This window comes from Euleptes europaea, chromosome 2 (assembly GCF_029931775.1).
Source record: "Euleptes europaea isolate rEulEur1 chromosome 2, rEulEur1.hap1, whole genome shotgun sequence".
NCBI classification, from domain to species: Eukaryota; Metazoa; Chordata; class Lepidosauria; order Squamata; family Sphaerodactylidae; genus Euleptes; species Euleptes europaea.
In genome coordinates, this window is record NC_079313.1 from 9,641,281 (window position 1) to 9,656,343 (window position 15,063).

At 49.7% G+C, this 15,063-nt stretch overlaps 1 protein-coding gene across 1 annotated transcript in view; it reads right to left on the reverse strand.

Moving 5' to 3' along the window:
* MAU2 (MAU2 sister chromatid cohesion factor) overlaps window positions 1–15,063 on the reverse strand; it is a 42,050-nt gene that overhangs the window by 16,907 nt on the left and 10,080 nt on the right. Inside the window, exons 6-9 of the mRNA XM_056867743.1 lie at window positions 11,710–11,804; window positions 10,673–10,700; window positions 8,778–8,933; window positions 8,335–8,481 (exon numbers count right to left, since the gene is read on the reverse strand). Coding sequence (XP_056723721.1) covers window positions 8,335–8,481; window positions 8,778–8,933; window positions 10,673–10,700; window positions 11,710–11,804 — 426 coding nt within the window. The remainder of the gene's footprint in view (window positions 1–8,334; window positions 8,482–8,777; window positions 8,934–10,672; window positions 10,701–11,709; window positions 11,805–15,063) is intronic.

A 15,063-nucleotide genomic window follows, 5' to 3' on the forward strand; every position in this document is an offset into this window, starting at 1 on the left:
GTGCCATTATTCGGTAACTTGAACAAACAGTGTTGCTTACCTGTAACTGTTGTTTGAGTGGTCTTCTGTGCAGGCACACATGGGACTGCGCAGGCCAGGCACGGAGATTAAAAAGCTTCTGAAAGAGTCTCCCTAGGAGCACTCCCCTGCTCCCCCATCCGTGACCAAGCCTTAACGGCTTTTCCTGCCCAGGAGTCACATGACGGGGGGGAGCACTCTTCCCTCAGTTCTCCAGTCGCCGCCGCAGGGAGTACACTCTTTTACGGTGACAGCCCACAGCGGGGAAGGAGGGAGGGATGTGTGCCTGCACAGAAGACCACTCAACGAACAAGTTACAGGTAAGCAACACTGTTTTTCGTTTTCGTGGCTTCTGTGCAATCCCACATGGGAGAATAGCAAGCTCACTTACTGTGGAGGTGGGTGTGTGATGGTCAACGAAATAATGTGTTCAACACTGCTTTCCCCACAGCTGCATCGGCTCTGGAATCTATGTCCACTGCATAATGCTGGATGAAGGTCATAGGTGTGGACCACGTTGCAGCCTTGCAGATCTCAGCGATGTCGCCCATAGAAGCGAAAGCTGATGATGACGCTTGAGCCCTTGTAGAATGTGCATGCAGGTGGAGAGGGCAATCTACCCCTGCTGTCTGGTATGTCAATCTAATGGCAGAAACTACCCATCGTGAAAGTGTTTGTGTGCACACTACCTTACCCTTGTTTGGGCCGCTAAAACAAATAAAAAGGTTGTTATCCCTTCTGAATGGTCTAGTTCTTTCTAAATAAAAAAGTAGTGCCCTGCGCACATCAAGTGAATGGAGCTGTCTCTTGGACGGGGAATCTGGGTTTGCAAAAAATACAGGTAAGGTAATATTCTATGAGAGATGGAACTTGGACACCACCTTAGGAAGGTAAGTCATACTAGGTCGAAGAACCACTCTGTTAGGAAAGAACTTGGTGAAAGGAGGATCCACCCTCAGAGCTCTGAGGTCACTAACCCTCCTGGCCAAGGTGATGGCTACTAAGAAAGCCATCTTGTAGGATACCAGGGAAAGGTCACCTGAAACCATAGGTTCGAAGGGTTTGGCAGTCAGGTGGGATAGTACCAAGGAGAGACTCTGCTGATGGATAGGAACCTGCACCTGAGGGAATAAATTTTCCAATTCCTTTGAGAATTTTTTACACAATTTATTGGAGAATAAAGAGGCAAAATTCACACCATCGTGGAAGGATGAAATAGCTGCCAAGTGACATTTGATCGAAGAATTGGAGAGGCCGGAGTCCTTTAAGGACAAAAGGTAATCGAAAACAACAGACAAAGTACATCTTTGAGGCTCCAACCCCTTCTCCATAGCCCATTTGGAGAACCTTGTCCACTTAAGGGCATAAGCTCACCTGGTAGATGGCTTACGTGAGGAAAGTAAGATATGGGCTACTCTATCCGACCAAACCGTTACCCCTTGATCCTCCACGCCACCAGGTGCAGCGAGGAGGGATCATGGTGAAGTACCCCGTCCCTGATTAAGAGGTGTGGGGAACTCGGCAAGCTGATGTAATTGCATTGGGTCACGCTCCAGAGAGTGGCGAACCAGGGCCTCTTTGGCCAAAATGGTGTTACTAATATCATGTGTGCCCTGTCCTGAAGGGCCTTCCCTACTACCCTGTGTATAAGAGGAATGGGTGGGAAGGCATACAGCAGCCTCCCTGTCCAAGGGATTTGAAAAGTGTCCCCCAGGGACCCGACCTCCGTCGCTGCTCTTGAGCAAAACAGTCGGCACCTTGCGTTTGCGGCTGAAGCGAAAAGGTCCACCTCTGGCCAACCCCATTGTTCGAAAATAGGGTACAAAAAACGAGGACCACTCGTGGTCCTCGGACATGTCCCTGCTTAGGGCATCCGCTGTGACATTGGAACAGCCTGCAATATGAATGGCTGAGAGGGACACATGATGCTTGATTGCCCATTCCCATATAAGGGTAGCCTCCCGGCATAGAGCTAGTGAATTGGTACCTCCCTGTTTGTTTACGTAGAATTTTGATGTGGTGTTGTACGTGGCGATGAGGATGGCCTTGTTTGCAAGGAATTCTGAAAAAGAAGAAAGGCCGTATCTGATCGCCCTCATCTCAAGGATGTTAATGTGCAGGGTAGATTCTCGCGGGGTCCATCGCCCCTTAGCTAGAAGGGATTCAGTGTGGGGGGGCCAGCCCCCTAGGGAGGCGTCTGTGAAAAGCTGAACGTCGTGAGAGCTGACCCCAAAGTTTACGCCCTTGAGGAGGTTGAGTTCCTCAGACCACCAACTAAGGGACCTGATGACTACCCTGGGAATAAACAATTTTTTCCCTTGAGGATCCACATTCATTGTAAAGGCTCTTAAAAACCAATTTTGAAGTGGCCTCATGCGGAGTCTTGTGAAGGGGACCACAGCCGTGGTTGAGGCCTTTAGCCCCAAGAGCTTCTGTATTGTAATGGCCTTCTGAAACCTCTGTAGTGTAAAGAAGTTCACCAGTTTTTGTATGGATCTAATTCTGGGTAACGGCAGGAAAGCAGCGTGTAGATCAGCATGCAACACTGCTCCTATGAAATCCGTGACTCGAGTGTGAGTGAGGCGGGACTTCTGGAAATTAATTACCAACCCAAGGTATGAAAGGGTAATGATGGTCTTATTGACTGACTGTGCTAAATCATGCTGAGATCTAGCAACGAGAAACCAGACGTCCAGGTATGGAAATTGCAACATCCTTGCAGTGCCAGATAACCTACCACCTCAGCCATGACCTTGGTAAACACTCTAGGACAGTGGTTCTCAACCTTTTTCGAGTCGCGACCCCCTTTTACAATTGCCAAGTAACCTGTGACCCTCGTCGCATTTGCATAAATTTGCATAAATGACATTTTCAATAGGATAAAGAAAACACATTTGTTTTTTTGGCAGTCCAGGGTATCCATATATATAATTACTTTAAATTTTAAAGTTAAAAACAAACAAGCAAACGGTACTACCACCTGTTGCGCAGCGGCTATGACTGTGTGGCGTGGCAACCTTTCCTGGCACGGAAAGAGTGCCTCTGAGCATGCACTGCGTTCCTTGTCCTCCCCTCTCTCCCCAAAAACTCTTCCACGCAGGCCGGGGCTCTCGCGAGGAAACCCCCTCTCTTGTGACTGGGACACTGCTTGTGCACAGAACTGCAGTTATCCCTCAAAGCGGAGCTCCGTTTAATCACCTCACGAGAGCGAAGGGCCAGGAAAGAGCCGAGGGCCGCTTATCCCGCTCGGACTTTTCGTGCCTTTTTCTCCCCTCCGCCAGTCACCACTCCTTCTGCGCCTCACCGAACCTGCGCGCTCGAGGGGGAAATCCCGAACTGCGCATGCACCTCGACTCTCTCCCCCTTCGCCTTGCCAGAGCGGAACTGATGACTCAGGGCAGAAAAGCGAAGCTACACTACCGACATGCACACTTGGATTCCAGGCTGAAGCTCCCGCCCCCCACCCCCGAGCGCGGCTAAAAGTAAAAACAACGTGGCTGTAACGGCCTCAAGGGGGACCGCCCTCTTCTCCTCCTAGACCTGAACTGGCCGAGCCAGGGGAGCTTCCTTAGCCTCCCACACATCCTGTCGCATCATCTGCCCGGCGCAGGTGCGATCGTGCCCAGGGCTGGCCCGCCCACCTCTCAGCTGGGCAGCGGGGCTACAGATGGTGTGCGGTGGCATGCCGCCACGTCTCTGCAGCCCGGCTCCTTCTGGCTGTCGGTCAGCCAGTTCCTCACCTCTCTGCTTGGGGTCTTCCCTGCCCTCGCGGACGGATCAGGGTTACAGGGCGTCTGGGTTAGTCCTGGACAGCCCGGGATGGGGGCTGTCCCAGGACAGTGGCGGCGACCCCCCAGAAAACACTTCGCGACCCCCTTGGGGGTCCTGACCCTCAGGTTGAGAACCACTGCTCTAGGAGCTGGAGACAATCCAAAAGGTAATACAGTATATTCATAGTTGATTCCTGCATATGTGAACCTTAGGTATCTCCTACAAGCCTTATGTATGGCTATGTGGAAGTAAGCGTCTTTTAAGTCTAACACCGCAAACCACATATCCCCTGAGAGTAAGGGCAAAATTTGCTGCAGGGACAACATTCTGAACTTACGCACCCTTATAAACTTGTTTAGAGCTCTCAGATCCAAGATGGGCCTCATACCTCCTCCCTTCTTACTAACCAAGAAGTACCAGGAGTAAAAACCCACCTGGACATCAGTGGGCGGGACAACCTGAATAGCCCCCTTTCTCAATAGGGAGTTAACCTCATCCAACAATCCCTGTTGGAATACCCCAGTAACGAGGGGTTGAGACATGCCAACAGGGGAGGATGAAAATTCAATGAAATATCCATGCTGTATGATATTTAAAACCCAGGAGTCGTTTGAAATCTGCGACCATTTACTTGAAAACTGAGAAAGACAATCACCAAACAATGGAACTGCAGAACAATCAGGAACTGCAGAACAATCAGTTAGCCATGCAGAACCTTTCTTATTAGGTTGGTCCTGGGGGCAATAACCCCCCTTACGGCCCTTCCCTCTGGGGGTGTATCTTTTACCCTGCTGGGGGTTTGGCTGGTAGCGCGGCTGGGATTGCTGCTGTTGGTAGCCCCAGGACTGGCTTCTGTTAAACCTGCCAGTGTAATAGGGCTGAGGCTGTTTATTGTAGGGTCGAGGCTTGTATGTGAGGCCAGACTGATGGGTAACACCCAAAGATTTAGCAGTAGCCTTCTGCTTATGGAGGTTGTGCAGCACCTCGTCGGTTTGATCGCAAAAGAGGGCCTTTGCATCAAACGGCATATCCTCAATTCTGGCCCTAATGTCTGAAGTAAGGGAGGATGCTCGCAGCCAGGAGTGGTGCCTGAGCACAATACTAGAGGCCATGGCTCTGCTGGAGCAGTCTGCCATATGTCTAGAGGCAGCAATTTGGTTCTTTCCTAGCCTCTGACCCTCCAGTTGAATAGACTTCAAGAGAGCCCTCTTGTCGTCAAGTAACAATTCTAGAACCTCAGAAACCCTGTCCAATACGAAAATTTGGTAACATCCCATCAGGTCCCCAAAATTTGATATGTGTATCCCTAATGCAGCAGATGAGTAGTTTCCGCCCTGAACAGTCTAGTTTGCGCCCCTCTTTGTCGAGAGGGGCGGAGTGGGAGCCCGATTTATATTTCGCGGCCAGGACCTCCGTAATTATAGAATTAGGGGGTGGGTGCTTGTAAAGAAACTGGCATTGTTCCTCATCAATTTTGTACAAGTTCTCAACTTTTTTGATGGAAGCCACCACAGAGGCAGGCTTATGCCAGCTGGCCATAGCCACCTCCTTGATACCCTGAACCATGGGTAACTTAGCTGGGCCTGCCTCAGAATTAAAAAGCACTCCCATAATGGGATCAGAGGGTTTAGGATCAGACTGTAAGGTCATCAAACCCAACGCTTTAGCCATACGGAGCAGAAGCTCCGAGAAAACCTTAAGGTCCTCAGTAGGGGATATTGGTGTGGGATCGCCCACCACATCGTCCAGGAAGGGGAGAGAAGTGTCCTCCGAACACTCTTCCGACCCGCGGTCCACATTGTTGTCAGCGTCCTCGTCGTCGAGGACTTGCCTGGCTGACGACGACAAAGCCGGTACATCGGGGGGGGGGGGGGTCGGCAGCTTTCGACGTCGAAGGTACGTCAGCGTCGAGCTCTGCCCTGGATGGCACCTGGTCGCCTCGGCACCATTGAGGCTCGACGTCGAGAGGCGTCAGTCGAGCCTGGTGCCTCCTGACAGCCTGCCGAGAAGTGTCTCTGGGCTGGAGATAGCCGGCGTCGACAGGATGTCGATGGTCGCCATAGGCGTACGGGTGGCCTCCGTACGGGAATGGTGGATACCAGGGAGGAGGGCAGAAACCCCAAGGGCCCCAATCCTGGAATTGGGGATAGTGCTCCAATCCTTGGAAACCTCTGGCTGCCATGTCCTCCGGGTCCAATACTAGGACCTCAGGAACTTCTATGACATCTTCCTCTGAAGACGAAAAATCAACCTCCAACCCCACTGGCGAGGGGGTATGGGGGCGCCTTAAAGCAGGTACTGCTGCACTCTGCAGGCGACTGTGAGGGCTACGGCCTCTCTCACATGGCGACGAGGACTCCCATCCCGAAGTCATTTGCATACGAGGTGACACAGACCTTCTTCTGGGTGACTTAGAGCCTCTTCTGAATGGCGCCCGATGTCTCGGCGACGAAGCCGTCGACGCCGATACACAGTGCGTTGGTGATGTCGGGTTCAGAGTCGGTGGTAGAGCCATTGATGTCGAAGCTGTCGGCGCCGAGCACTCGGAATCATCCTTGGAACCCATGCGCTTGGCCTTAGGAGAAGATAGATGCTTCTTCTTCTCCTTATGCTTCTTTGCAGGAGGCTCCGATAGCGCTCTGGAGTCCTCCGGAGTCTCTTTTGATCGTTTAGAGGGAGCCTCAGACGATTTAGCCCCTTCCAGACGGAACACCTTCTCATGCAAGGCCGCCTTCAGCTTCTTAGCCCGATCCAGGCGGCACTTGTGAGTAAACAAGAATCAAGCTCGACATGAAGCTACGATATAGCCTTCGCCTAAGCACAAGAGGCAGTAGTGGTGCTCGTCAAATGAGGCCATTTTCATGCCGCACGTGCGGCACTTCTTGAAAAGCGCCATGTCCATTAATATCTAAAAACTCTTCCGAAAAAGGTCCTTCTCGAAAAACGGTAAGAGGAAAAGAAATCAGCGAGGATCAACTTTACCTCAACAACCGCATGGAAAAACCTTAAATCGCTGTTCTTTCCGCGGCGGCAGAATGAGAACTGAGGGAAGAGTGCTCCCCCCCGTCATGTGACTCCTGGGCAGGAAAAGCCAAAAGGCTTGGTCACGGATGGGGGAGGAGGGGAGCGCTCCTAGGGAGCCGACACTTCCAGAAGCTTTTTAATCTCCATGCCTGGCCTGCGCAGTCCCATGTGGGAATGCACAGAAGCCACGAAAACGAACAATTGTCCTGATACTTAGGAGTACTGCGTTTACGCAAACCTATTAATTGCAACAATAGGCTACCAAACTAACGCTATCAGCTTGCTGAAGTCTACCGGCATGAAACAGTTTGAATTAATCCGGATGAACCGTACCTGTTGTGCTTATTGCCCTGTGGTACTTATTGCCATCTACGCTTACTGATGTTTTGTGCTTTTGCCGGGTTATACTGATCGACATCGCTATTGTTGCTGCTGGATACATCCCTGAACATTGTTCTGAAAATACGATCAAGGCTGTTGGCATTGCTACAAAGTTCCACTATCAACGTTCAGAGTTTCTTTCATCATACAGCGTCTTCTACTTATAATGTCTGTAACTTGCGTGGAGGAATGTTAACACAATACCACATTATTATTCAAATATGAACACTGTGTGATAGAACAACAATGTATGTTTATTTTTGATATATAGATTGTAACTGAGATTTACACCATACAGCCAGGCTACTAGCAATTGGCCTTGCATATTTCCTTATGATATCCTTCTTTTGAATGGAAGAAGAGTTGGTTTTTACATGCCGACTTTCTCTACCACTTAAGGAAGAATCAAACCGACTTACAGTCACCTTCCCTTCCCCTCCCCACAACAGACATCCGGTGAGGTAGGTTGGGCTGAGAGAGCTGCAAGAGAGCTGTGACTAGCCCAAGGACACCCAGCTGGCTTCATGTGGAGGAGTGGGGAATCAAACCCGGTTCACCAGATTAGCGTTCGCCACTTCAAACCACTGCTCTTAACCACTACACCACGCTGGCTCTCTAGCAATTTATGCTGTTGTGTGTTGCTGTGGTTATTTGGTTAACTGGCATCCTGAAAGGAGGAAAGCATTTAGGAAAATGTGTATGTGTGCACACACCTAATGCATCTTCAGTTTCTCCCAAAAGCTTCTGATGGTAAAGGTAGTCCCCTGTTCAAGCACCGGCTCATTACTGACCCATGGGGTGACATCACATCTCGACGTTTACTAGGCAGACTATGTTTACGGGGTGGTTTTACACTGCCTTCCCCAGTCATCTATGCTTTACCCCCAACAAGCCGGGTACTCATTTTACCGACCTCGGAAGGATGGAAGGCTGAGTCGACCTCGAGCCAGCTACATGAAGCCGATTTCTGCCGGGAACGAACTCAGGTTGTGAGCAGAGCTTCTCCCATTAGCACACGAAAATAGGGCCACCTCCCCTCTCTCTCACACATACACTCTACAGTGCTCCTGCAGTAGCCAGTCAGGAGATGGGACCGGCCCACCCGGAGCCTATTCCATCACACACGGGAAGGTGACTCACCAAGTAGACCAACACACACATGTGCTCCTTGGGCAGCCAGTGGAAGAGATCTGCAGGGTTGCTGGGCAGGATCTCATCGTCGTGGAGGGTGGAGATGGTCTGGATGCACTGCTGGAGCTGCTTCAGACACGGCTTGACGCTCTTCACCTGCAGAGACAGGCAAGGATTGCCACCAGCTGGTTAAAAATGCCCAGAGGCAAGGAACGAAACCAGCACCTGACAACATACAATGTGTCCAGAGCTAGGCGGGTGCTTGAGCTAACTCCCCCTGTGCCTGTATTTTTCAAAAAAACCATCAGGACCGCAAAAAGCTGCAGAGTGGGGGGCTATGGGGTAGAGGCAGCCTCCAAACTGCTAACTGCCCCGCCCGCTTCAAAGGCCAGGGTTCTTTCTCCTGGACTGCAGCACACAGGTGGAACTCTGGTCTCAGTGAATCCGCTTACCTGACCGGCATCCAGATAGTGTGTCACCTGGAGCACCAAGAAGAATACCCGCAGCGACTCCTTCTGAATGGGATTTCCCTGCCAGTTCTCCACGATCTGCCCACAGAGAGTCAGGAGTGGGTGCACCTCCTGCAGCTTCCTCTCCATCAGAAGAAGCTATAAGGATGAGAAAAAGGAAGGGGGTGGGGGTCAAGAACAGAAAATTTCAATGGCTTCGCTTGTGTCAGGCTCACGGGGCATTTTTGCCTGACACTCAATGACTTTATAAATACATGTGGAAGAGGATGTTCCAGACGGCAGCCGTGTTAGTTTGCGGTTGAACGGCTAAGATTCGAGTCCAGCGGCACCTTAGAGACTGACAAGATTGTCTGGGTGTGAGTTTTTAAGGGTCAATGCTCCCTTTGTCAGATACCTGACCCTTGAAAAGCTCACACCCCAAAAATCTTGTTGGTGCTATTGGACTCGACCCTAGCTTTGGAAGAAGTTATGCACCAAAATGGCTGAACTGTACTAAACATCCACGGTAGGAGACACAGTTTGTCGGCTGCACCAGCAACCCGGTTATTCCAGAGTTCCAGGTTGCTTCATGTCACATGGTGAAGCGGATGGAAGCCCAAAATGCACCAAATGAGCAGAATCCACTTGTCAATCTGACTGGAGGAGGGCGCTTTCCGCTCCCAAACACCAGGATCCTAAACCCCAACAATAAGCAAAGCTCTTCTACCTGCTCTTCGGGGGGAGGGGGCTCCAAGCAGACTCAGAATCCTGTGGAACTTTCTCTCTAGTGAGCTCTAACGCAGTTCTGCAGGGCCTGTGAGACCAAGATGTTGCACCAGGCCTATGGTTGAGGGCAGTGATGTGGTTCATAATATCTGGCCTCCCTTTCCCATCCCCTTTTCTGTTCTTCCATCAGATTTCTATGGGGATTCTGATTGCAATCCCTGGGCCAGCGGCAACCTTGTATGCTCATATATGAGCACCTACCTGTTTTATTCTTAGAAACATTGGTTTTAAATTGGATCGAATTTTTGCATTACACTGTTGTTTTATGTATTTTATATGTTAGCCACCCTGAGCCCAGCTGTGGCTGGGATAGAGGGTGGGATACAAATCCAATAAATAAACAAATAAATAAATAATAAATAAATAACAATCAAAGCAAAGCATCACTGACGTAAGTGATCCTGAGTCCACATTCTTGCTGAAGAACGTGAGCAGCAGGATGCAGGATCGGATCAAGGCCTGCTAGATTCTGCAATAATCCTAGCACTTAGAAAATGCACAGCAGACCACCATAGACTAGTGTCATCTTTAATCAAATTTCTCTTTAGGCGCCCAATGAGTTTTGAGCCCCTATCGGCTACTCTTCGGGGAATTCTGCGAACTCTCTCCTTATCTTCCAAACCAGGGGTGTCAAACAAAAGGCCTGTGGCCTGGGTCTGGCCCCTTAAGAGTTCTTATCTGGTCTGCGAGTCGCCACCCCCCACTCTCTATCTGGGCTGGCGAGGCATGGCCCAGCCCGACCAAGTGACATTTATCCAGCCCTCATAACAATTGAGTTCGACACCCCTGTTCTAAATGATCGCCAACTTGGCTCTCATTACTGCCGTTGTAGAACTCGTCCAGGTGAGTCAAAGTCCAATTGTATTCAGGATTAAGAATGCCTTTTGTTTGTGCATGCATGCGCTGCATCTTAAAATGGGCACTCCTCCTCTTTCAGCTGTCCCACCTGGCTGGCCAGCAATCCACCAGAGGACCACATTCTACCTTCTGTGTACCCGTGCTGCACAATAAATAGTTAAAGGGAATAAATCCTGCCTGATCTAACAAAAATTAGGGATACAAATTCTATTCCTTCAATGGTTCCTCCCCCACCCCCCCAAAAAAACACTTACCATGCCTTTACTGAGTAGAAACAATGCTCTGAGGGAGGGGGGAAAAACAAAGAAAGAATGCATCAAAATTCGAAATAAATCAGCAAACGCTGCATGGCAGAAGAACCAAACTCAACTTTTCAATCTACTAACCTACAGGTTAGGCTGGAAGGATGCAAGTTTTATTGTAGACTGCTGGTGGTCATGCCAGAAAAATCAAAACTATTTATACTATGTATTCTTCTTACTAATATACTCTTATTTAAAGTGCCACACCAATCATGTACATAAACGCTACACCCAAAAATAATCAACAGGTAAATAATATCCATCAAATATCCAATCACAAAGCCAAATTCCAGTCTCTGTGAATACAAAGAGGGATTTTTCTTGAAGATCCTGCACAGTTGTCCACTCTTCAAAGAGCCATTAAATGCATAATCCAAGACACGGGATTATATGCTGGTAGCTGTATTGTGAAGACCTATAGTAGGATGGTCTCCAGTTTATGAGCAATTATAACTGTATATTGGGCTGATGAAGTATATTTCATATGAAATGGCGTGAAACCGGAAAAACCGTTCCCGCTCCAAACCACCGCTCCTAATCACTACACCATGCTGGCTTGAAAAAACTTTAAAAAAAAACACTGAGTGCTTTGGGACTAGTTACAATATCAGGGTGTACAGCCGAGAAAACTGAATGGTCGCAACTGAACTGGAACGAGGGAGAGCAATGGGGAAGAATCTGGTCTAGCCCACAGGCCAGAATGCAACAGAATCCTATTATTAGGGGGGGATTTTTACAGTAAGAGTTGTTCAACAGTGGAATCAGCCACCATGGGAGGTGAGCTCCCCCTCACTGGCAGTCTTTAAGCAGAGGCTGGACAAGCACTTGTCAGGGATGCCCTAGGCTGATCCTGCATTGAGCAGGGGGTTGGACTAGATGGCCTGTATGGCCCCTTCCAACTCTATGATATTATGATTCTCTCAGGCTCTGCAAACCTCGTTCCACAGCGGCTGTCCTTGTGAATCCCAAATGGGCGGGGCGGGACCTACCTTGTGTATTCCGACCCTACCACGCGGGCATATTCTGCTCCAACTCCCAGGAGATCGCAGGCCGACACCAAGTCTTTTTCAAGCGTGTGGAGTTGCTAAACCGGCAAAAGGAAAACGCACGGTCACATACTTGCTTACGTTACAGAACACTGGCAGTCTGACCGGGCGAGTTAACCGCACTGTTACACAGCAGCCAGCTGACTGCCAGTTCACATTTTATACTTTGGCATTGCAAGGGTTTAATATCAGAGCAGGACGGTTAGCCATCTCTCTTCCTCCCTCCTCTTCTTCCCCCTTTTCCCTTTCCCTTCACCCTCCTTTTTTCCATCCATTAACATCTTGTGGCTCCCCACACTGGGTACGAATCAGAAACCAAAGCATCACCTGGGACTCATGATCAGGGCGCCATTGTTTGTCAATAATTTGAGGTTTTAATCATACATACGTTATTTATGGTTTTAAAATTGCAAAAAATGTCATACTGTTCGCTGCCCTGAGCCCAGCTTTAGTCAGGAAGGGCAGGATAAAAATATAATAAATTATAATACCAGGAAGCTGCAGTCCCAAGTCTGCACAAAACTGTTCACATAAAGCGACCTTATTCTGAATCAGACTCTTGGCCCATCAAAGTCAATACTGTCTACTCAGACTGGCAGCAGCTCTCCAGGGTCTTAGGCAGAGGTCTTTCACATCACCTACTTGCCTAGTCCCTTTACTGGAGATGCCGGGGATTAAACCTGGGACCTTCTGCATGCCAAGCAGGTGCTCTACCACTGAGCCACAGCCCCTCCCCTTAAATTGTCCTAAGTTAGCCATTTATAAATAATATTTTAATAAATGAACTAGAAGATGATATGGAGAGGTAAGCAGAGACTTTCTTATTGACGCTTTGTGGCAATTCTCACGTCGGAGATCATGTGAAACTTTTTTGTAAGAACCTGGTGGGGTTTCTTAGCTCTTCCAGATCTAGGACAAGGTTCTTACATTCTGCATGTTGCTCCCCCTTTGCTGGCAAACCAGTGAAAAATTCACAATTAAGTGATTCAATGTGTCTCATTACCCAATGCATTCCAAACTGTGTGTAGCTTCAGCTATATTGTACTGTCACAACCTCCCCTAGTGTGTACAGGATTTTCTGTTAACAGAGCACAGCCTCATGTAAGGGATGGGTGCTAATTTTCAGGGGGGGAAATATCACCTATGTCACATTAAGAAGAAGAAGAGTTGGTTTTTACATGCCAACTTTCTTTACCACTTAAAGGATAACCAAACCTGCTTACAATCAATTCCCCCCCACACACACACACACAACAGACTCCCTGTGAGGTAGGTACGGCTGAGTGTGACTAGCCCAAAATCACCAAGCTAGCTTCATGTGTAGGAGTGGAGAAACCAACCCAGTTCACCAGATTAGCGTCCGCCACTCATGTGGAGGAGTGGGGAATCAAGCCTGGTTCTCCAGATCAGAGTCCACCGCTCCAAACCACCGCTCTAAACCACTACACCGGCTCTCAAGCACGGACACTTTGAGACAGCAGCCAAATCAAGGAATGCCACCACTTCATCTACCCCTACTTCCAAACAATGCTGTAAACTGAGCTGCTTGCAGAAAACAAGAGCTGCCCCCAAACAACCAGCCAAGACGAACACTGCCCCCTTTGGTCATAAATGACCAACGTTAAATGTGTGCAGGAAAGGGAGGCTGACATATATAAAGGGAGTACATTGTAGGAGAAAACCAAGGGGAATTTTTCACGGAGCTTTGCTGCGGTTTAAAATCTGATTTGAGGTGCTCCAAATTTTTGATTATTCATTGCAGCACCGAGTTTTTTTTTGAACCGAGCAACAAAACACGCATTATGCCCGCATCAACTGAAACCTTTTTTGCGCTGTGCTTTTTTGTTACAGCGCATTTTTTGGCTTGGAATTCCATGAAGAAGTTTTGCTTCGGTTCATTTGCCACCGCCCATGATGGGCAATGACCCCTCCCCCAAGAACGGCGATTGGCTGGGGGAGTTTCGTGCTTGGTTGAAGTCACCACCCCTTTTGTTTCAGTTTGTGCGGTGGCCAGCAGATGTAGCTTGCTACGGGAGTGGTCAGCATTGTGTGCCTATTTCAAGTTATTTTCTTTGTTTCAAAAGTCCCGCTGTATTGCTGTGGTGCTCGAGCCAATCGCATCACGCATCCAGGTCACTTGCCCCCCCTTGCCCAATAGCGAACAGGGTTTGCACCTCGCTCTCTGCCGTGAATGTGCTTTGCGTTGGTAGAGGCTGACCCATTTCTTGTATTCCCTCTTGGGCCAGCACGCTTATCCTAACTCACCTGAAGAAGCTGCATTTTTTTTTGATGGCTGGAAGCCAAAAATCAACTGGTGTCCGTGGTGTTTCGTGGAGGGAACGAGAAATGCTCGATTTACTCTCCATATGGGGCGAGCACAGGATGTAGTGGGCTCTGCTCAAATCGCATCGCAACATTGATGTGTTTGAGAAAATAGCCGCAGAGATGGCACGGAAGGGCCATCATCGCTCTGCACTTGAGTGCCGTACTAAAACCGAAGAGCTGCATCGAGATTACAAGAGATTGTATGGAGAGGAGAGGCAGAAGGCTTAATTTCCCCCCACAAAAAAGCGGCGGCCCTCGTCCTTTTGGAGCGGATCCGCTTCCCAGTTGGGCTGGCGCGGAAAAGGGCCAGAGGTCTCTCTGGCGGCGGCTTCTCCGCCCGGCCGTCGGGAGCGAGTCGAGCGAGGGAGCCGCTGCAGTTCACCGGCAAGCCAGGCCCTACCCACAGCTGGGAGCCCAGCTGCTCGGGAACCCCGGGGAAGGCTGGAAAGGCAGGCCGGAAGGTGCTGAGTTGAGGAAGACTGGGGGGATCGCAGAGGGAGGCTGGGTGGGGGTTTCCCCCATTTCCGGGCGAGGGTCGGAGGAGGAGGTCTGGTGCTCCTTGGCCATTGATGCACGGGAGGTTTTGCCTTGGGTTTGCACATTTCCAGATGCATTTTCCCCATCCAAATTCTCAGAACTCAACACTAAGCGCCCCATGCAGGGTTTTGAGAATTCGGATGGGGGAAATGTGCATCTAGAGAGCGGGAAATCCAAGGCGAAACCTCCCAGGCATAACACACATTGGGAGGAAGGGAGCCTCCGGGTTTCAGGCAGGGACTGTTGGGGGGGAGTTGTCTGGAGAGCAGAGGCAGCTAACAGGGCGGTGGCCCTGGGCAGCCCTCGTCCTTCCCAGATGCACATTTTCCCCATCCAAATTCTCAGAACTCAACAGTAAGCGCCCCATGCAGGGTTTTGAGAATTTGGATGGAGGAAATGTGCATCTAGACAGTGGCAAATCCAAGGCGAGACCTC